The sequence below is a fragment of the Sebastes umbrosus genome, chromosome 11 (genome assembly GCF_015220745.1).
Source record: "Sebastes umbrosus isolate fSebUmb1 chromosome 11, fSebUmb1.pri, whole genome shotgun sequence".
In the NCBI taxonomy this organism is placed as follows: Eukaryota; Metazoa; Chordata; class Actinopteri; order Perciformes; family Sebastidae; genus Sebastes; species Sebastes umbrosus.
Genome location: NC_051279.1, coordinates 29198858 through 29222553, shown reverse-complemented (window position 1 = coordinate 29222553; position 23696 = coordinate 29198858). Strand labels below are relative to the sequence as shown.

General features: G+C 41.3%; 1 protein-coding gene and 1 long non-coding RNA gene across 23 annotated transcripts in view; one reads left to right on the top strand and one right to left on the bottom strand.

Annotated features, from left to right (window-relative positions):
- rims2a (regulating synaptic membrane exocytosis 2a) overlaps positions 1–23696 on the top strand; it is a 183627-nt gene that overhangs the window by 103629 nt on the left and 56302 nt on the right. For 8 of the 22 annotated variants that reach the window (XM_037783868.1, XM_037783869.1, XM_037783867.1 and 5 more), the window contains 12 exons: positions 2233–2300; positions 4092–4211; positions 6938–7037; positions 7167–7290; positions 8140–8186; positions 8471–8583; positions 14091–14221; positions 14684–14855; positions 15193–15346; positions 18208–18276; positions 21451–21589; positions 21812–21913. In XM_037783868.1, coding sequence (XP_037639796.1) covers positions 2233–2300; positions 4092–4211; positions 6938–7037; positions 7167–7290; positions 8140–8186; positions 8471–8583; positions 14091–14221; positions 14684–14855; positions 15193–15346; positions 18208–18276; positions 21451–21589; positions 21812–21913 — 1339 coding nt within the window. Of the gene's footprint in view, positions 1–2232; positions 2301–2528; positions 2741–4091; positions 4212–6937; positions 7038–7166; positions 7291–8139; positions 8187–8470; positions 8584–10972; positions 11021–14090; positions 14222–14662; positions 14856–15192; positions 15347–16760; positions 16788–18207; positions 18277–21450; positions 21590–21811; positions 21914–23696 lie in introns of all 22 variants that reach the window. The other 14 variants (XM_037783865.1, XM_037783864.1, XM_037783886.1 and 11 more) reach the window with 4 other exon arrangements.
- LOC119496514 lies at positions 971–22004 on the bottom strand. Its single transcript, XR_005208732.1, has 4 exons — positions 21938–22004; positions 21665–21674; positions 11775–11778; positions 971–984 (listed from the first exon to the last, which is right to left on the bottom strand). It is a non-coding gene; the product is annotated as an uncharacterized LOC119496514 (long non-coding RNA).

Here is a 23696-nt window from a genome sequence, read left to right as displayed (position 1 = left end):
ACCTTTGAACCAATCAATGGACAAAATGCACACCTGTATTATGGTTGCATGACAAGTGACCATCAGGGTTCAATGAAATTGTTTAGCTTTTGTCGTAACAGCCACCCAGACCTTGATGCATCTTGTCTTGTGATCAATTTAGGGAGTAAATAATGGCCAAAACAATAGCCACTGCAGTCATTAAACATATGGCATTTTTCCAGACAGATTATATTTTTGTATTCCATAAAAATGTGGCACACCTCCACTTTAAAGCACTGCAGGAAACCCAGATACTGTAATCAAATGAGACTACGTATGAGATGATTGATAGCCACTTTGATATGGAAGTGTCATTAGTGGTAAGAGTTTTCTTAAAATGGAGACCACATTTTCCGTAAACCCCAATTTGGTATTTTTGATTCTTGCCCTCATTTCTCATCCACAGTCACATTCCAGTTGTTATGAAGGGCAAGACATATAAGAACATTAATTAACGGATTACAATTATGTCCTGTAAGAACAGTTCCTTCCCTTCAAAGCAATATTCCTAGGTACCGTAAAGCAATGCAGCGTGTTTCATAATCCATCAAACCCTGTGTCATTCAAAACAATGTGAATTTCGGTGCTGAAATTAATTCTGAATTTAACACATATAATGGGAACAATGTTAAAGGGATGGTTTGGGTGTTTTGAAGTGGGGTTGTATGAGGTACTTATCCATAATCAGTGTATTACCTACAATAGATGGCGGTCGGCACGTCCCCAGTTTAGAGAAACAGTTAGGTGTACCGACACCGGATTAAAGCAATACAGTGCTGTGGATGGGGACGGCAGAAAAACATATTTTACCCACCTAAAAGAAAGTCTCACCTAAAAAAAAAAAACGGATATTGATTTTTTTTAGGTGAGCCTTTCTTTTAGGTGGGTAAAATATATTTTTCTGTCGTCCCCGTCCACAGCGGTGTATTGCTTTGCTCCGGTGTCGGTATTCCTGCATGTATTCTTCAAGCTGGGGGCACGCTAACCATCATCTACTGTAAGTAATAGGGCTGCAAGATTATGGCCAAAATGATCATCTCAATTATTTTGATCAATATTGAGATTATTTATCACGATTATTCTTGATTTTAATGACAAAATAGTTTTTATTGCCCACATTAGCGCTGCTTTCACTTCCCTGTTATGCTCCATTCCTGCTAATGTAGCCTACAAATCTTTGCATTAAAACAAAACTGGTCCTTATTCACAGTGCACTTTTTACCCAAAATTAAAACAACAGAACACTGATTTCACTTTCACGTTTGTACTACAGTCCTACAAATGAACAAATGTTTTTGCATAAAAATAAAACTTAAAATAAGGTTCTTCTTCACCTGAGTTCAGTGCATTTTCATTTTTTGCCCGTCTGCTCACTGTTGTATAACAGAGTCTTCTACTCTGGACTGCAGCCGCAACATTCAGGAAACTTTTCCACAGACTACCACTGAGCACGCAGTGGCATGACAGCTTCCCAAAAGTGAAGCTAAAACATCTGGATCGCCCCCCAAGTGGCTGGCTGTTAGTTTAGGAAGCGCTTGATTAGATATTGAGCGGATTTTTCTATGAGCGGAGCATTTTAAACATCAATATCACAGTCGATCATGTTCATTTAATTTTGGGAATCCAAAATCATGATCACAATTAATATTCAATTAATTGGCAGCCATAGTAAGTAATACACCTACTATGGATAAGTACCTCATACAACCCCACTTCAAAACACCTGAACTATCCCTTTAAGAGAATCTGACCTCTGGTCCTGTCTGTATTGAGCTAGCATCTTGTCAGTGTCTTTACACATGTTGGGACTTTAATCCATGTCCTGTAGGAAAGGCAAGAAACAGAGGAGGAACAGATAAATGGTCTTGAATATCAATACTGAGAATATTGTGGCTGAGAATGCAGGCTTGTGTCCTTCCCTTACTGCACACAATGTGCAGGTGGTCACATCATTGTTGCTCCTTTATGTATTATTACCTGAAAATCATCTTTCTTTCTCCACAGAGATCTTAGAGTTGCACATGATGACCAACTACTTTTGAGTTTGAGCAGTATGTGAGGAGAGAGTGTGTGTGTGCATAAATGGATGTCTTGTTTAGTACTGTATGTGTGTGTGTGTTTGTTACGGTCTGTTGTTTTTGTGGTGTCCTCACTGGTCCCTCTCGCTGTCCTCTCTCGTGTACGTGCGCCCTTCCCCCCCCCACCTTACAGGAGATTTGGATGGCCATTGGTGGGACCATGCGTCTTGGCATAGCAGCGAGGCCTCCCCAATGTCTTTGGTGAGACATGTGGAGCCCTGCCTTGACCTTCCTCCCTCCCTCCCTCCCTCTCTCCTGTCCCTTTACCCCCATCTCTCTCTCCCTCTCTCTGTCTCTCTCTCCTCCCCCCCCATCTCCCCTCCCCCCGTCCTCCCAGAGTCTTTTGTCATTTCATGTTCCTTCGTTTTATTTACACCTTTGCATGTTGTTTTTCTGTTTTTCTTTCTGTTTTTTATCCCACACCTGTAGGGGACAGTCAAAGGGGAAAAAGAAAAACTATTGAGCAGACATTTATGTCCGAGCCGACACACACCTTATCTGAGAGGCAAAAGAAAATGGTGCGCTTTGGGGGACACTCATTTGAAGAGGACTTGGCATGGTGTGAACCGCAGGTTAAAGACTCGGGAGTTGATACGTGCAGTAGCACTACCCTAAACGAGGAGCATAGCCATAGTGAGAAGGTACTGAGACAATCTAGCCTGCATTTTCTTATTATTATTATTATTATTATTATTATTATTATTATTATTATTATTTTAATTTTTATTATTATTATTATTATTATTATTATTATTATTATTATTATTATTATTTATGACCTACCCATCCAGTCTTTGTTTGCTCTCTGTCACTCAGTGTAAATAGGTGAGATGTTTGTTTTTGGGGTTTTTATTTGACGTTGTATAATTTCTCTTGCGATTTCGTTCCTTTTATTTGTTTTTTCGGTTGCCGAAAAAGTCTTTTTGTGGGGGCACCCTCTTTGCTTGCTACTTGTACTTGCTGTTTTGCTCCCCCCAACCAGAAACAACACACCTTACAGTAGTTGTAAAAAGAAGAGCATTGACACTAAACCTCTCTGTTTGTCATGGCACACAGGAATGTGGGTCTCCTCCTATAGTTGCATGCTCGTTCTCCTCCGTATGTTGTGTTCTTGCTCTGCAGCGGTCCTGTTCAGTGCCGTATAGGAACACCTTTACTCAGGCCCGTCCCTGTCACTCTGCTGCCCTAACCCCACAGCACCCAGTTCAGACAGAACCCGCCCCCCCTGCCCAACTTTCCACTCACTTCTCTAGCAAAACCCCAAATGATTGTAAGCACACCAAACAGGGAAGACTGGATTTTTGCACAAAAAAAAAATCAAAACATATGTTTTTCTTTTTTCCCTTCCACTGCGCGTCTGTGATTTCACCCTATCTGTGTCTCATGGCTTTTATTCTGTGCAGTCTATTTTTCATCCTTTTTTTGATCTGTAAACTACCTCATTTGTTCTTGTATCATAGATGACTTTTCCCCTCTCCCTTTTTTTCGCTGTCTGCTCCCCCCCCTCCACCTCCCCTCACTACTCCACTTGATGGTGGTTGTATGTTTGTGTGTAGTGAGACTCCGGTCTTCCTGCTCCAGTTTGAAGAGCCGGTTTGAGGAGGAGTGTTGGGGCTGCTTGCTTTACTCTGCATGGGGGCGCTGCATGAAGCTCACTCCACCCTCACACTGGCAGGTTCACACAAGCTCTGGAAATAACACCTATCGTGTTAGGTGTTATTTTTCATCAATAGTTTTTGTTCATGATTAGCTTAGGAATTTAATATTCCGTCTTTTAGAATTCAAATGACTGAGCATGTTGCTGTCTGAAAAAATTAAACGGTATTGATGAGGGCAGCAGAGTTTGTGTGAACTTTCTCCCCCTGAGTGAATAAATACTTCCCTCATGTCCCCCCCCTTTTTCACTATGAACAGTTGTCTGTGTTGCTCTAAAGTAATCAAATCCAAGTGGATGAGTTGTTAAACAATAGGTGTGTTGCTCTGACCTTGTAGCACCCGGTGACGTGGCAGCCGTCCAAAGATGGGGATCGCCTAATAGGGCGCATTTTACTCAACAAGCGCATGAAAGATGGAAGCGTGCCTCGAGACTCAGGAGCTCTGCTTGGTCTGAAGGTGAGCTTACTGTGATTCTGTCTACCTGTCATCATGAGTGTCTAGGGCTGGGCAATATGTCGATAGATATCATAACAACAATATAAAAATGTCTATCTACTGTATATATTTTTTCTATATTGTTTCTATCGGTGATAAAGGCTAGGCTTATATTTATTTATTTTTTCTCTATAATTTCACTTAAAAATGTTAATTTTGCACTCAAGTTCTTAAAATGAGAAAATACTCAGTACTTTCATTTGTCACGTATTTAATTCACACAGGAGTATACAAAAATTGTCTTCAGCATGTGATTATTTCATATAGAATATGCATTTATTGCATTTCCAGAAAACATGCTATTTCTTGAAATTACCTATATTGTGACGGAAGATTTTGGCCATATCACCCAGCCTTATGTGTGTCTGACAGTGTGATACAAACACACCCATATTGAAAAACTTGTGTTAAAATACACACATTTAAGCATATATGACACAAAATATATTGGTAATAGTCTTCAGTTGATCACACCATCATAGCAAGGAATTCTGGGTAAATTTGACAGGTCAGAGTTGGTTATTTTATTAACTTTTCAGCTGTGAATTCTACTATTTCGTGGCCTCTTTTTTCTTGCGGGTGGCTCGCTGATTTTCCTCCTTGGCTTCCAATTATTGATTACATCATAGCGCTACTCAGTATTAATATTCATTAAAGACTTGATTATGTTCCTGATGAATATTAATGAGTAGCGTTTGATATTGAGCTGTATAATTTTCTGAACTCACTCACATTGAACTACTTTAATGAACTGCGTTCAGCAGCTCAGAGGAAACACGTGCTGTCAGTGTCGTCACTGCCCACATTTGAAAATTGAAATTAGGGATGCACCGATACCGATATCGGATCGGATATCGATGTCAATTGGGCCGATCTATTCAGTTCAATTCTATATTAATTTACTATATACATTAAATACTGGAATTTTAATTTAAAAAAAGTTTTGACCAATTTGTCGCTGCATTAAAAAATGAATTTTAATTTCTGTTAATTTTTGAAGATTTTTTTTTTACCAGGTTGCTGGTGTACGATTTTTATTTGAATAATAAATAACAATTCAGAAAATTTACATCTTTGTATTTATTTGTTACATTTTGTTTTACAAAGTTGAAAGCAATGTTTAAGTCAAGCCTGATGTTGGCTTACACATAAAATAATGATCCCAATCACTTCCACACAGTGAGGCATACAGCTTATTAATTAAACACTGGTATCGGATCAGTACTCGGTATCGGCCGATACCCAAAGCCCAGGTATCGCTTGCGTCTTCATCAGAGTCAAACAGATCTGAGACTCATCTCCACTTAAATAGCCTCCTCTAGTTAAGAACTGATTCAGCATAGGCTGGTAAAAATTGGGAGGGAACAATAAGCTGCGTGTAGGCAGGTGAACAATCATATATCATATAATAATAAAAAGAGAGATGTAAAAGTACATATTGAAATAGCCAGTGTGCTTTGGACCTGCTCTCTGAAGTCTCTCCTGTTACAAGATTGCCCTACTCTGTGAGCACCGGACAGGCCAACTGTGCCTTGTGAGGCGGCTGAAGCGCGTTTAACCTTCCTTCTTTGCCCCGGTATCGCTATCGGTATCAGGACTGAAAAAGTCGGATTGGTGCATCCCACAGTTATTTTTATAGTTATTTTGCACAGTGTTTATGTTTTGTATAGCACCGTCACAGTCCCCTATAGGTATTTACATTCTATGCATGCTGTGTGTGTATATTTCGTATGCTTATGTATATCTTCTTAGCTTTATATCATTTAAACCAGTTTGTTATTGCAGTGTAGGCACAAGATTTTCTGTTGTAGTATAGATGCTGTGGTTTCCCTTCCCTTTTCACCATTGCATAAATCTGTAGGTGGTGGATACTGGTAAAAAAAAAAAAAAGCTGAGCAGCCAAAGTCCAGAGGAGCATTGTGGGCCATGAAGAGAGAGAACAGAGAGCGGCAAGATGGGGAAAAATCATTACTGATTGAATGAGCCTCCTGAAATGGCATGTTTGTGTCCGCTCAGTGCCTCTGTGCATTTCTGTCCGCTCAGCAGCAGCCAACCAACGCGGCAATCGAGCCAGTCAGTCCATCAGTCAGTCAGGCTGCCAGCCTCGCCCTCGCTGTCCATCTCTCCCTCTCTCTCTCTCTCTGTCTCTCTTTTCCTCTGCGAGCCTCCTTCTCTGGCTCCTGCCTGTTACATAAAGCCATTTCATTTAGCAGACTTCCCTAAGCTCCTTTGTATGTTGGCATTCAGCTGCCATTAAGAGGGATTTTTATTTGTATGATGCCCATGTAAGCTGAGCGGAGCGGAGTACAGCAGCTCAGGACTGTACAGTACAGCTCTAGCCCACGGGCCTGCGCTGTTACAGAACCACAGAGCAGCACCAGAGTGTGTCCCTGGGGAAGAAGGCGCAGCCCCGAACACAACGGAGATGCACTTTTACCATTGACCCTCTCCTTAATGCTTTTATTGAGGATTCATACCTCGCAGGCAAAAGCTAAAACCACGACGTCAACGGGATACTTTGAGGGGGAAAACAGTCTGTCTACTTCTGCAAGCTGCACTACACCTGATACATCTGTGTAGACATGAAGAGTTAGCATGGCACATTAAGGCTGCAGCTATAATAACACTGATAGTTGAGTTTACACGTGTATTTCAGTGCTAATCCACTCACCTCTCTGCTTCTACAGGTGGTGGGAGGCAAGATGACAGAATCTGGTAGACTTTGTGCTTTTATCACTAAAGTGAGGAAAGGAAGTCTAGCAGACACTGTTGGACATCTCAGACCAGGTATTTAAAACACACAAACTTTTATGTAGACACTTAATAGTATTCAATGTGCTCTAGAGGAGCATAATGATGTGTATTCCCTGAACTAGATCCTGTGTGACGTTCAGTGTCTCTGGTGTGTTTTCACAGGTGACCAAGTGCTGGAGTGGAACGGGAAGCTTTTACAAGGAGCCACATTTAAAGAAGTTTACAATATCATACTAGAATCTAAGCCTGAGCCGCAGGTGGAGCTGGTGGTCTCACGGCCTATAGGGTGAGAGATCACAGTCGCCGTCACGCACACACTGTACTCTTCACAAGACAGTGAAGACGAAGGCGTTGGGACTTTTTTTTAGCAGCAAAGAGCATTGGATGACCATAACTGAGGTGTTAGGCACAAAGAAGTATTAAAGCAGCAGCGGGTAGAAATGGAGCAAATGTGATTAAAAAAAAGTTATTTTCATAAAATGGTCACTATATCCTGACAGTAGTGCATGAGACAGGTAATCTGAAAAAAAAAATCCAGTGTCCTCCGCTGTCCTCCGGTGCCCCTAATTGCATCTTCAAGATTTCACAGACCGGAGGAAAACAACCAATCAGACACGAGCTGGAGTCGGCATGAATGAACAACATGCATATCCCAAACTAAAAACAATTAAAGCAGGAATTATGCATCAGGTTGTGACTACATGACTTTAATTGATTTTTTTTCCAGTTACAGTTCTTATGTCTGTCCTGTAGGCTCCTTCAGGCCACTGCCTGCATTACTCAGAATAACTTTGAACCGAATTGAGAATATAGATACTTGAATAGGGGAAATATAGCTTGTGTTCTCGCAGGATGTGTTTGTGGACGAGTGGCGCCTCGCTTGTACTCTTGTTCCTCCAATTGTTTTTTAATTTTTTTGTGGGTAAAGAAGCAGCGGCACCTTTGCTTTGCCAATTCCTATATCTGACCTGCTTTGTGCTGCTGAGGGAGCTGCTGGGTGAATGAAGACTAATGCGGTGCTTACGGTCATTAGAGCACAGTGCAGTCAGCATTAGCTCAAATTGATCCTTTCCATCCCCTCCCTCTCTCCTGTCTCACACACTCACGCTCTTTCTCTCTCTTTTTTTTTTTTCAGAGATATTCCAAGGATACCAGACAGCACACATGCACAACTGGAATCAAGTGAGTCTTGTCAAAATCTTCAGCCTATTTCATTACCCCATTTTATCCTATTAATCAGCCTAGAAACATCAAGCGAAGGCAACGTCTACGAGAGTTGCTTCTGTCACTCTGTATCTCGGTGTTTCTCATGGCATGCTTTCTTGCCCTCTTTCTGTCTTGTCTATGTCTTTCTATCTTCCTCACTACCATCCCCCCTCTCTCTCATTTTTTATCTCTTGATGTTACTAAAACCAAAAACAACATCACTACTAAATGATCTGACTGTGTCGTCTCTGCCCTGTCAGGTTCGAGTTCTTTTGAGTCTCAGAAGATGGATCGCCCGTCCATCTCCGTCACGTCGCCCATGAGTCCCAGCATGCTGAGGGACGCCCCCCAGTACCTGTCAGGACAGCTCTCAGTAAGCGACCGCAGCATGACATACAGACTACATGTGAAATGTTCTGTTAGATTGCTTTGACCACTGTTGAAAACTTATGAGTAAGATGGGTTATTAAGTTCATGTGACTGTATTTTGGAATATACTACTAAACTCACATTGTGTATTTATAATGCAACTCAAAGTAAATCCTTGTTCAAACCACTGGGCTACCAGGCACAGCTTCTCTCACTCTGCCTGTTCAGCTGGCCCTTTATCAACCCAGCACAGGATTGTAGATCAGGTTACTGTGTGTGTTGTCCATTATCTAGTGTAAAAACCCTCCTGGGGTAAATGGGTAAAGGGCTGCATTAAAGCAAGAGATATATCAACTCTCAAATTTAGGGTCCAGCAGGGAAATAGCTTTAAGTAACACCTCCAGGACATGTTTTCTCACAACACTGATATTTATGAGAAATAGTTGGGTTGACAAACAATGGGTCTCATGCAGCAACATTCTCTTAAATTTCTCTTATATTTTCTCTTTATTTTCTGTGAAGATAAAAAATAAGAGAAGTTAACTCTAGATGCACCAAACATTCTTAACCATCCAAACCTGCTCTTACCCAGGTGGGCTGAATGATGAATCCCACTTGATCATAAATTGGAGGCGTGTGGCCGATTGTTTATTATTAGCATAGGTAACACCCCATTAACACTATTTAAGGGCAGGTATTGGCATAGGTAACGCCCCTAAACACTAAGGGCTGGTATTAACATAGGTAACGCCCCCTAAACACTAAGGGCAGGTATTAACATAGGTGACGCCCCCTAAACACTATATAAGGGCATGTATTAGCATAGGTAACGCCCCCTAAACACTATATAATTGTAGGTAATAGCATAGGTAACGCCCCATAAACACTATATAAGGCAAGTATTAGCATAGGTAACACCCCTAAACACTAAGGGCTGGTATTAACATAGGTGACGCCCACTAAACACTAAGGGCAGGTATTAACATGGGTGACGCCCCCTAAACACTATATAATTGTAGGTAATAGCATAGGTAACGCCCCCTAAACACTATATAAGGGCAAGTATTAGCATAGGTAACGCCCCTAAACACTATGTCAGGGTAGTTATTTACATAGGTAACACCCCTAAACACTATATAAGGGCAGGTGTTAACATACTGTAAGTAACGCCCCCTAAACACTATATAAGGGCAGGTGTTAACATGAGTAACGCCCCCTAAACACTATATAAGGGCAGGTGTTAAAATAAGTAACGCCCCTAAACACTATATAAGGGCAGGTGTTAACATGAGTAACGCCCCTAAACACTATATAAGAGCAGGTGTTAACATGAGTAACGCCCCCTAAACACTATATAAGGGCAGGTGTTAAAATAAGTAACGCCCCCTAAACACTATATAGGGGCAGGTGTTAAAATAAGTAACGCCCCCTAAACACTATATAAGGGCAGGTGTTAACATAAGTAACGCCCTAAACACTATATAAGAGCAGGTGTTGCGCGGTGTGTAAACACTCAGGCAAATGCCAAGAATGAGTGAGATGCCACAAAAAAAGGCTGAGAGAAAATGTTCTCTCACCTAAGAGAAGAGCAAAAATAAGACAACATTGGTGAATCTCAAAAATCAATCAATCAAAAAAAATTGTGGATATGAACAGAAATAAAGGGACTTTTATCCTTATATGGCTTCCTGCATGAGGACCATTGGGTTCGAAGGCTGATACTGCCAATCTTCACAATCTTAAAATTTTACCATTTTTAAAGTATTTTTTAGCTTTTATTAATTTGTTATATCAGGAAAATGGCTGATTTCAATCGCCGTAGTGGACTGTGGAGTAATTTGACTTAACATTGAAACCTTTAACACTGTGTCAGCCAATTAAAAATAAGCAGTGGATTCTGCCCAGACGCTTCTTATGTTCTACATTTCTATGAAGCGACTGACCTTGAAATTCAAAAACAGCTGATTAGTGAAACAGTTATAAGATCTGCAGTGCCTGATGAGTAATTCAGTATGGTATTTTTGGAGCCGTCTTTAAATTGTGTTTAGGGACAACAAGGGTTTAACGTCACTCTGACGCAAGCTTTGAAGCAGAGGAGAAAAGGTCCAGAGCAGAAAGAGAGATTATGATCGTGAGGCATTGATAATTACAAAGGGCCTATGGAGAACAGAGCAAAGAAGCTCAGGGACAAGTACTCAGAAAAGCAGAGAAGCAAAAATACAAGTGAAAAAGTAAAATAATCTTCTAGTCTAAATCGCCCATCTGAAACTACAAACTTCTGTTGTTGTTTAAAGTGTACTGTGTGTTTTTGTTGTTGTTTTGTGGGGTTTTGGTTTTATTGCATTTTCTTTTTCTTTTCTTTTTTTTTTTGCTATTTAATTTTGCTTATCCAGAGCCAAAGCCTTAGTAGAAGAACAACGCCTTTTGCCCCTAGGGTCCAGGTAATGGGCCCTGTCTGAAGGGCATAAATCTCTATTTGGTCTTTGATCATTGACTGTTGACTGGCTGACTTTCTGTTTCCATACTTTGGAAAAAAAATGCATTCGCGGGGAAATGGCAGCTTCAAGTTTCCCTCAGTGCAGTGCATTGTGTCATTTCTCTTCAATTTGATTTCTTGGTATCACTGTTATGATGAGAGTTATAACTCATTTTAACCCATTCACCTCATTATTCCTAGGTTATGCATGCTCAACTAATCTGAACACATATAAAGAGACACTCTCCCATTGCCTGATTTGACACCAGTAATTGACCTCGTGTCATACATTTATGGATCTTTGGCAATGCAGGAGGGTGTCTCCCTGAACTTTCTCAGGACTAAAGACTTGGGTTATTTTCTGCTTCAGTGTGACATGAACCCAGGCCTGGATAACTCTAACCCTACACACATCTACGGGAGAACTCCTCCATGTTATGTTAATTAGCAGCTTACGGTTGATGGGTGTGCAGATTCATGTTGCAGTGAAAAGATACCAAGTTCACCAAATTGCATTTTCCCTTCCAGATGAGAGTTTAAGCAAATTGTACCTCCCAAATAGCAAAGTCCAAACTGAGCATAACTTTGAAGGATTTCCTTCGCTCCGAAGGGTCTCTTTTGATCTGTCATCTTTAATAAGAGTCTGTCTTTTCTCTGGTTTTTGTGTAATGACACGCAGTAGAATCACTTTGTTGGAATCAGTTAGCTGGAAGGTTAACACTCCTGTTTAGAATATTGGATATTTATCTGGCTGATGCTGTACAGTATGTTGTTGTGCTTAAATGCACCCTCAACAAGCTTTATATGGATCTGAAGCAAGAATACTGTTATTATGCATAGGCCTATTATGCATCGAGCATGCAGATGTGTTGTCTGATGTGTTCTCAAATTTAGAGGGGTCTAAAAACACATGATATGGAGTTTGAATGGAGGTAAATAAGTAGGTGTTTTTATTTGTGTGTATGTGTGTTCATGTATGTACTCTTGGAAAAGCTTGTAAGTTTCAGTTAATTCACTATTAGATAGACACATCGTAAAGCCACTTCTATATTTGAGTAGTTAACTATTGAACCACATGTAATATATCACTCATAATATAATCATAAGGCGACAGACAGTACGGTATATTCATATTTTGCAGTATCTGGTATTTTGGTGGGCTACAGGTTTAGAGATCATTTGGTACAATTTGTTTCCCATAAGCCCTCTGCTGTGTGTTTTTGCCTACATGAAATCTACTGACTTGTCTTGAATGCTCTTTCTTGCGTTGCTGCATGTAAAGCTGGTAGTTTTTAATGGTGCAGACCCCTTTCCATAATCATATTTTCAATGAAGTATGGACAAGAGCTTAGAAGTTTTATTTCTCATTTCATCTACTTTCTGTAAGGCCTCAGTTTGGAGTTTTTTCTTCTTCTAAGTGTCTTCCGTTGGAGTCCATACTTCCCTTTTAGTGTGAACTGTCTTCGATTCCTCTCGCAACAGCATGATTGATTTCCCTATATCAATGCCCATTGAATATCCTAGAGGACATTATTAGAGACAGCATTATCACTGGTAGACGGTATCATTTCAACTGAGCACACTGTTAATTTTAGAGCATGTTGCCTTTAGTACTTCACTTAAGTTCACTTCAGTTGAAATGACATTCAGGCCAAACACATTCAGTTCCATTCAATAAGCTTTATCATCCCTGCAAGGGAAGTTTTTAATGACGAACATAAACGCATACATTTTACAACACTTTATGTAAAGGAAAAAAAAATACACAGATAGGTATAACCTATGCTATTTTGACATTTTTAGCATTATCATACCATATTAACACTGAATACAGTAATTCCATGTTTCAATGAGCACTTAAAGGGATAGTTTAGCTTTTTTGAAGTGGGGTTGTATGAGGTACTTATCCATAGTCAGTGTATTACCTACAGTAGATGGTGGTCAGCACGCCTCCAGTTTGGAGAAACAGACGGGAGTACCAGCACGGGAGCAAAGCAATGTGCTGTTGTGGACGGGGGCAGCAGCAAAATGTATTTTAGCCACCTAAAAGAAAAGCTCATGTAAAAAAAAATATTTATGTGTACCCCATATTTAGAATATTTTCACCATTTTACCTTGCTGTCAGCCCTTTCTGATGGGGAATTGAAGCCCTTAGATCCATCTATGCTCTCTCTTCAAAGCCACCAGACTCCATTGACAAAACCAGTAATTTTACCTCGCAAAACACAGGAGTTGCTGGTCTACCGCTGCCTCGATCAGTTAGTTTGTTTGTGTTATTGTGTGACTTCGGTGAATCCGAACTAACCCTTTAAAACACCAAAGTCATAAAATAACACAAACTAAATAACTGATCACGGCAGCGGTAGACCAGCAACTACCATGTTCTGCAAGCTAAAATTACTGTTTTTGTCAAGGGGGTCTGGTGGCTTTGAAGAGAGCATAGATAACAGCTTCAGTTCCCTGTCGGAAAGGGCTGATGGTAAGGTTTAGCAGTGAAAATATTCTAAATATAGCGTACACTTAAATTGATATTGATCTTTTTAGGTGGGCCTTTCTTTTAGGTGTCTAAAATACGTTTTGTTGCTGCCCCCGTCCACAGCAGTGCATTGCTTTGCTCCCGTGCTGGTACTCCTGTCTGCTTCTCCAAACTGGGGGCGTGCCGACCGCCATCTGCCGTGGGTAATACACTGACTATGGATAAGTACCTCATACAACCCCACTTCAAAAAATCCGGACTATCCCTTTAAGCTCTGATAAATTGCGCCGCCAAGCATGTGACCTAACATCATCTTAGCAGGTAGACATATTCCTCTTTTTCCCTGAAGGGTAAATACAGGAGAAGACTCTATGCTGTAGTCAAAAACTGTCAGTTGGAATGAGATAGGTCTCAATAAAAGAAGACACAAATGCATGTGTAGTAACTTTATTTCTAATTTGATGAATTTGTCTTCTCCTGCATTAGTCCCTCTGTGTGTTTGTATTCCTGTTAGCCCCGACCAGTCCCTCAGCAGGCTGTTTCTGCTCTGCCCCTGCAGGTCAAACTGTGGTATGACAAAGTGGGCCATCAGCTAATTGTCACCATCCTGGGCGCCAAAGACCTGCCACCCAGGGAAGACGGCCGGCCCAGGAACCCTTACGTCAAAATCTACTTCCTCCCTGATAGAAGGTAAGAGTAGAAACAGTTACCATTTTACCACTCATTGCACATCAGTTCACTCCATTCAGGAAGATATTGGACATCAGTGCAGCAAACTGAGTTATTATATACTGTAGAAAATAGATTCTGTATTTGTGTAGATTTTTTTGTGATGTCACAAGGTCATGTGTTATTGTTTTTTAGCCATTAGCATCAGGGAAGGCTGTAGGGATATGTGTGGATATGTGTCTAATCACTTTATTGGTTGTTCAGTGCAGTTTTGAATCTTTTTAAGCAGTTCTTTCTCAAGCACTGATGAAGAATGCAGGAACATTTTCTGGGAGATAGTACTGTCATTTTGCCATCTCGTTGTCATCATCAGCATGCCACGGTGACGTGCTCTGTGCTGTGTCGTGTTATTGATCTGTTGTATTCGTGGCTCTCCCCTATCATGGTTGTAAATAAAAACAGTTTGAATTATTGTTCCTCCAGCGACAAAAGCAAGAGGAGAACAAAAACGGTAAAGAAATCCTTAGAGCCCAAATGGAACCAGACCTTTATGTATTCGCCGGTGCACCGGCGGGAGTTTCGGGAGCGCATGCTGGAGATCACATTGTGGGACCAAGCCAGGGTGAGGGAGGAGGAGAGCGAATTCCTGGGAGAGGTAAGAAAACCAAACGCCACCCATCAGGGACACTCACTGACAGTATCTCTCAGCTAATCCTCTTGAATGGGGTCAAGCCCTTAATAAAGCTCTTACAAGGTTTTGGTGGTCCAGTCCTTGTCCAACATGGACAATGAGCTTTGATGTTTTTATTTACTGTGTAAAACTGTTACGATAAATGAAGAGTGTGTGGGATTGACGCTGACTGTAAGAGCTCTATGAGTATTGTGGCTCAAATGGATGTTGTGTATTTCTGTAAATCCATCACTGAGAATGTTAGTTTGCAACCATTTGGAGTGAAGACATTTTTGAACGTGGCCTTTTTTTCCTCTGGTAGATCCTTATTGAGCTGGAGACAGCTCTACTGGACGACGAGCCACACTGGTACAAGCTACAAACCCACGATGTATCCTCCATCCCGCTCCCACGTGCCTCCCCGAACTCACAGCGCAGGCAGCTCCATGGAGAGAGTCCGACACGGCGGCTCCAGAGTGCGTAACCCCTCCGTCACAGACACATGTCACACACCTTTTATTAATATCTTGCAATGATTTGATAAGGCATGAAGGAATTTGTGACAAAAGGCTGATGCCACTTAACATTCACAAACCATATCATTAAGACTAAAACCAAAGACAAGACATTATATCGTGTGACTACATTTTGAAACTTACACACTAAGTAAAGAAAATGTGGGTACAAATTAAATGAATTAAACAAACTATTGAAGTCAATTTACATTGTATTCACACTGCCCATATGTACATAGAGAGGATCCAGTAAATTCCAGTAATTCTTCCTCCTTTTCATTCGGACCCTGCAGTGTTAGTTTACCAACATACACCCAATGTAAGAAATTTGGTACAAAATGTGGAATCCTTTCCACACTAACATGTTCCAAAGTTCAGGTGAAGCTACTGTCACACTTCAACAGTCTAAGTAGGAGATTTCCCAAAGTTGCAGTCTTTTTTTAATTACAAACTTCTCTCTTGTTGTTTGTTGACACTGCAGAGATTGTTGATGTCACTGTACTATGAATGGGCTTTGCTGCCAGAAGTGGCATGCAAGGAACACTACGGTTACGCCCGGGCCACACTGGATGCATGAGCAACGTATGTGCATCGCGGAACCTCTTACTTTTTATTTCGAAGCTCATGTTAACAGGTTAGAGCTGCCCCACAGCAAAGATAGACAGTGAAAATGATCTTTAGACAGTATATTGACACCATACCAGCAACATTACTACAGTTTCAATGTCTATATCTATAGAATATGTCACAGACATGAAAAAAAAGTGTATATTTATTTTTAAATCAAGACTTCCTGCTTCTGTTTCAAAATAAAAGCCCTCTAGTGTTTTTTTCTGTGGACAGAATTCCTGCATTTGTTGCAACACAAGGCTTTTATTTTGAAATATTTGCAGGACAGTGTTGTAGAAAATGCAGTGACTTGCGAGGCACCATGAGTGAATAAAGTACGGGATTTTAAATTGTGGATTGAAATGGCCATTATGAAAGGCAAACTCTATGTAGAAAGATGGCTGGCAGTAGCAGTGCAGCAGCAGAAACGCTGCCGGTGTGGACACCACACGTGTGAGATATGCAGCAGTTCAGCGAGGTAGCCGTCATGCGCTGCTCATACAGGCAGTGTGGCCCGGGCATTACAAGACTGTCAGTGAGTAGTTGTCATAAAACTAAAGTCAGGATAAAATCAAGACAGACTTCAATGATTCCAGATTATTTCCGTAAAGTGAATGATCAAGCTCTGTTTCTTAATACAGTCGATCTAGGCTTGGTCAGCTTGCTTTAGTTTATTAAGGCTTTAACAGCCGTTGTAGTTTATGCATATTTTGTCTTTGTCATGCATGTCACATCACATCAACCTTACCTGCTTCTGCTTTCACAGACAAAGGCTCATATTCATACAACTCAGGTAAAGGCCCCCCTGCACTCGCAGGCAGTGCTGCTCTACGGAGCATCTGAGTGTTCTCCTATCCTCTGCCAACATGTATCCTTGTGCCCTGATTCTCCAACCCTTATTTTTCCATGAAGGGTGCATGTCTCTGGCTGCTGCCTTATAGAGTTCAGCGAGGGGAGTAAAATTTTACGCCACTCGTTTGAAATCCACTCAGGGTATCCGACACGTGCACGCTCCAGGGAAACAGAGATTTAGGACACAGTGGTCTCTCCCTCTCTGTGTATTCACCTGTGATCCAATCACAATCCCATCCTGCAACCCGAAACCATATCCTGCAAAACGTGATGTTCTAAAAACCCAGGCTATCTGCCAGTCCTGGCAGAAACACAATATACTTTGATTTTGACCCCTTGCTTTCCCTCTGTAATGCATATTTTGTTTTGTTATTTTTGCCCCGTTACCAACATTTCCCCTTTTAAGAATGCGCAAAATACTGTTGCAGCCCATTCTACTTTGCTTGTGTTTGTGTTTCTTCAATGTGAATATGTTCTTGAAATGTTCATGGGATGCATTAGATGATTCTTGTTTGCTTACTATTCTTAATCTTCCCAAAACAGTGGTGGTATATTTAGTGACAGAAAAAAAAAATGATCTTTATGCATAATATATTATTTTCTCTAACCGAACCCCAAAATAGCTAATTTTATAGCCCTTCTCTCACCACTGTTACCCGCTGTGACCAGATACTGGTTAACACGCCTCAGACGACAGCACTGTAGTCGATGTTACGCAGGACTGCTTCACTGTACTGCTCCTACTAGACACTTAAGGCGCGCTCCTTTCCCCCCACCAGGATGATTTTCTGGCCGTTTGTGTAAGTGTGAGGTGAAAGAGCTGACAGCTGTAAAAAGTCTCCAGCCAACTGAGATGAGAGGTTGGGAGCGGCACTGCCAGAGTGCAGCACTTGTCATTTCTGATAAAGCACACTTGTCCAGTTGATTTAAGTTGACTGAACGGTGAAGGCGGTGTGTGGGGGTTCTTCAGGGAGGGGGTTGGGGTTCATACTTTAAAGAGAGGGGACAGGGAGGGGCGATGAGGCTTACTGGGGAGGATGAAGAAAGAGCTGTAACGCCACATCACTTCTCCCACCTTCGCGTGTAAATTGAATGATTGAATGTGTCATTTAAAAGTTCAGATGAAGAGAGATCTGCTGTTTTTTTGTTGCAGTGGAGCAGTAAAAGGCAGCATATTTTCACATATATTATCCAAAGATGTACATCTAATTGGAACCTTCAGTTTAACCAATAAAGATTACAGTCAGACCAGGGAGGCGTAATACAAAAAAAAAAGAGTGAATAAATGAACGAGGGAATGAAAATTACTTCTCTCTCTCTTTCTCTCTCTCTCTCTCTCTCTCTGTCTCTTTATTTTGAAGGATCCCAGAGGATAAGTGACAGCGAGATCTCAGACTACGATTGTGAAGATGGTGTTGGGGTAATAACAGGTAATATATTAAGGTCTCTAACATACAAACTTATGAGTGCATGAATGAACAAATGAACGAAAACTGATGAATAAAATGCTAAAGAGCCAGTCTGGAGGTAAAGTAACACATAGTCTCTAATGTTGGATGTTTCACCAAGCCATATTATAATTCCTCATTTTATTTTACCTAACCTCCTACATGGCACCATCCGTCAAATGCTTCCTAGGCCCGAACAGCTCCCAGTACTTGTTATATATCACATTAGCAGGGTAAAATGCTGCAGCCCAGTGAGGGAGCACTGAGATTTTGTCTGCCTCTGCACTGCTAGTTGCTGTTCTGCCGTACTCACCGAGGCTCCGGCAGTACGCCCACGCTGCACATCAGAAAAGGAGAAGCTCTGCTCTGCTGCTTACCAGCCAGAAAGGCAGAAAGAAAGACTGAAAAGTACTTGAAATTTGCCCTCATAAGATATCGACCTCGAAGGAAATTATGCTTAGTGGAAAAAAAAAAAAAATAGAGGCTTGCTTTTGTTTTCTCATGCAAAAGATAACGTTGGCAAGCGGTATGTTCTTTGCTGCCCTCTTTCAATTAAAATCATCCCTCTTTTTTTCCTTTCACTTGAAGACCGCAGAAATTGTGCCGACCTTGTTTGTAGGAAAGCTGTTGGTAAATTGCAGGATGGAGACAGCTGTCTGCACTGTCGATTTAGCATGTGGGAATGTTTCACATCCCTATTAGCAGATACAGGCCACAGAGACGAAGAGAGGGAAAGAATGTGAGACATAGAGAAGAAATGCAGAGAATAGATCCAGACACAGACAGAGCATCAGCCTGGGCTGGCTGATGATACTGTAGCTGAGGGAAATCCCCCTCCAGTCCAGCCTCTTTAACATTCTCATCAGCCCCTCACTGCCTCACCATGCCAGCCAGTCACCTTCACTTCATTCACAGTGAAGGGAATACCCCTTTGCTCAGCTCTGGTCGCACCCTCCTCTTCACACAGGCTCCACCACACCTCTCGTTACCCTGCAGTATTTGCGTTAAAGGGATAGTTCACCCCAAAATCAAAAATATATATATATTCCTCCTACCTGTAGTGCTATTTATCAATATACATTGTCTTGGTGTGAGTTGCCGATTGTTGGAGATATCGGCCATAGAGATGTCTGCCTTCTCTCCAATATAATGGAACTAGAGGGCACTCGGCTTGTGGTGCTCAAAGCGCCAAAAATACATTTGAAAAACTCAACAGCAATGCCTCTTTCCAGAAAACATGACCTAGTTACTCAAGATAATCCACAGACCTTGTGAGCAGTTTCATGTAGGAACTATTTTCTTTCTACAGCATTTTTTTTGGGGTGAACTGTCCCTTTAAAGGGGAATACCACCTACATTTAGAATTTCAATTTCAATGTCAAATTAATCACACTTTTGTTTTATCTGTTCAAAATGTACCTTAAAGTGAGATTTGTCAGTTATTTAATATTCTTATCAACATGGGAGTGGGCAAATATGTTTGCTTCATGCAAATGTATGTATATATTTATTATTGGAAATCAATTAAAACACAAAACAATGACAAATATTTTCCAGAAACCCTCACAGGTACTGCATTTAGCATAAAAAAATAGGCTCGAATCATAGCTTGGCAAACTGCATGTGATTATCGTAAAGTGGGCATGTCTGTAAAGGGGAGACTCGTGGGTACCCATAGAACCTATTTTCATTCACAAATCTGGAGGTCAGAGGTCAAGGGACCTCTTTGAAAATGGCCATGACAGTGTTTCCATTTTCCATGCATTACATAGCCTCCTTCGCGACAAGCTAGTATGACAAGGTTAGTACCAAAGGATCCCTTTGTAGTTTCATATGATACAAGTATCTTCATTCTAGCTTTAAAACTGAGCCCGCAACAACCTCCGAAAGACCAATCGCGTTAATGCGTTAAAGAAATTAGTTTACATACACCACAGGAGGTATTTTAAAAAGTGAACCACACACTAGTAATTACTGCACAGGTTATGTTTTAGAAGTGAAAAGTCCAAATTCGAACATTTGTACAGTACATTAAACTTTGCTTTGACCCCTCAGTCCCATTCCCTACTGTACTTCTACTCTGATGCAGCCCACTCCTCTTGTCAGATCCTATTAATTGTCAGCAAAGGTTCTTTATATGTGCTTAACAGGCAGGCTGTACTCATGCGTGAAGCAGCATGTCAAGAGGAAGAATAGATGAAATTTGGATAAGTTGATTTCTCTGCTGCAGGAGGCTCTGTGTTGGAGCTGCTGTTTAGAAGTGGCAGATGTGTTCCCTGTTAATTCTATTCTGCATTAGAATGAAGAACATATATTGTTTATTTCTTCTTTTTAGCTTTTGTTTATTAAAATCTGTATACAAATAGTAGAAGTACAGTATATGGCAACGTACTTCAGAATGTCAGAATTTGACCTGAATCCACTTGCAATCAGGAAGGATCATCAAAAATAAACTTGTATCGTATTTATATGTCAAACTTCCTCAAGTGAAGGTCAATATTTCTTTATCAATAGCTCCATTTTTGGCACCTTTCCTTCTTTTTCCAACTTCAGGGTTTTCTTTAACTCATTTTAATGTGTTATACACTCTATTGAATATCAATCAACTTTAATAGTGCTAAGCGTTGACCTTAACCACGGCTGCTAGCCACGTCTGATTATCGGTTAATGAACTCTTTCAAGTTCAATGGACCAATCAGTCTTGCAGAGAAAATTCATTATAATGTTTCTGATTTTTTTTTTTAAAGGCTATTTTCATGTTTAATGCACAATGTTAACACAGCAGATGAAGTCCACCTTTATTAATACTTAGTCCTCATTTTTTGGGGAATATTGAGATTTAGCATAATGAAAAAAGAAAAGCTGTGCAGATTAGCATTTAGCGCATGCTTTTTTTAAAAGTTTGGTTGGTTTCTTCTAAGTTATTACAGGGTGGGGTTAAACTGGATCTGCATCATTAGCTGTCATCATTTTTCATTATCAAATGCTGCAGATTGAGCTTTATCACTCGCTCAAAAAATACATTCACATGGTGTTAAAGTTAAATGTGAGTATTGTTTATCAGGATATGATGACAGAACCATCTGATAAAACCCAACACCCTCTCCCTCTTGTCCCTCCGTCCCTCCCTTCCTTTGTCCATTCTTGTCTTCGCAGACTACCGGCCAAATGGCAGAGACTTCCAGAGCTCCACGTTGTCTGTCCCTGAGCAGGTGATGTCGTCTAACCACTGCTCTCGGTCGGCCGATATTAACCGGGCGCGGTCGCGCTCTCCCAGCGTTCCCCCAACCTCCAGGTAACTGATGCTCGGTCTGGGCTTGATTTCTGGGATCCATAGGAATTAGGGATTGTACTGCCTTCCAAATGCCACATCACCCCCCCTCCTCTATGTAGGAAGCATTATTTCTCGCGGTTACTCTGAATGCCTCACATAAACATGGGGTGATGTGCCCCCCCCTGGCCAGTAAGGGACAGTGTGTGGTGTGTAAACTACATGAGGTCCACTTCTGTCACACAGCAGAAGTCTGGACCCAGCCTTTGACCTTAGGCCTTCTCAGTACAGCTCCACCACTAGAGTGGACCACCACAGTGTGTCCGAAGATAACTACTCACCTGACAGGTACACACACTCGCTCCAGCTTACACTTGTGTGCAGTAGATGCATGTGCATACGCGGGCATGCATGGAACAGATGCTGACGAGCACAAGTGGGGGCTGATGAGTAAGACATGCAGGATGCAGGGAGGTGTTTATGCACGCATACACTTAATGCACGACGCCGTTTGCCTTAAACTTTCTGGGAACTGATGTTGTGTGTGGGTACTTTTAATCTTTCTTATATTCCTGCTTTAAAAAGAGCAACTTTCTCCATTCCTTGGAAATATTTGATCATAATATTTTCAATCTGATACAGTGGTGTGGATCCCCTATACCTTTATACTTGCTTGCTCTATCTTCCTCTCATCATGTATACAAACAGTATTACTCCAAAAGAGGAATGTTATCATGAAAACAAACAAACAAAGCAAATAAACAGTATAATCCTAAAGATAAAAAAAAAATGAAGTAGTCAATTAGTAGTTGTATCACAGTTAAGCCGGGCATACACTGTACGATTTTAGCCTGTTTCTGGCCCGAATTTTGAGCCGTATGACTCATTTTAGAGTCGGACCGAATTTCAGCTTCGTCGGGCATTGTTTGCTGTGCAGTGTACGGGGGGGGAACAAGGACCGATTAACTCCTCCCGACCGGCCGTTGGACGGTCGGATGAATTTCTCACATGTCCGAAATTTTGGTCGGCCGTCCACAGACTCTCGCACAGTTGAAGCAGCGCCACGAGCCGATTCCCCAACATCAGTGCCTTATTTCTGCTTTTCTTACAATCAGAGTGTTGATAGATATAGTAAAACGTAGCTAGCTTACCTCCAATTCTCTCTGCAAAATGGACAAGCCGTACTGTCTACATCTTTCTAGCCACCTGTGAGTCCATATATGCCGGCGCCTATTGTTTTTTAGACGTTTCAGCAGACAGGATGGCACAGATGATCAAGGCAACACGTTTCTGCCTTGTTAGCATTGTGACCTGTACAGACCTCTTCTAATAAACTAACTTTACCTGCATCGGAGCTTTCAAACAAATCTTTATTGACAACTGTTAACAGCCAGAACGGCCCTCAGGGGCCGACGGGCCGTGTTTTTTTTCTTCTATTTTACACATACAGTGTAAGCACTCCGGTCATGGCTGTCTATCGGACCGTACAGTGTGAGCACATAAACCGGGAGCTTTGGCTTCATATCGCAAACGATCTACTCGTACAGCAGGAGTAGGAAGTACACAACAACATTTCTACAATCTTTCAGTGTATGCCCAGCTTAACTTGAAAGCAAGACTTGGATAAGACTGCACTGCGTAAGAGGAGTAATTAACAATTAGCTTTTTCCATCTCAGATTCAGGAGGCTGAAATTATGCAGGAAACATTTGGATGCCAGTGCTGCAAATGCTGCATACAGTATACTGTACATTATTTGCATGTATCTCACTATCTTTATGGAAAAAGGTGGTCAAGGGGAAGTGGTCAGTTATCCTCCATCAGCACTTATTTTCTGTGAGGGTTGGAAAATGTTGCTCCAAGAGTCCAATCATAGCCTTGGCAGTGCCAGGCCGCAGCTACTCTCCCCCCCTCCCGCCCCCCCGTCCAATTAACTTTATTTGATATTTTCTGAGGCTCGGCCTAAATCAGTGTCAGACGCAGAAAATGCACTTATCTAAATTGTCTGGGACAGTGCTCACTTGAGTGTATTTCAGCTGCTTTAATTAACAGCGTCCGGTTATTTATTGAAAACAGTTGAAAATGACACAGGAAATGAGTCATGGAGAATTTGGAATTGCACCAGAACTCCG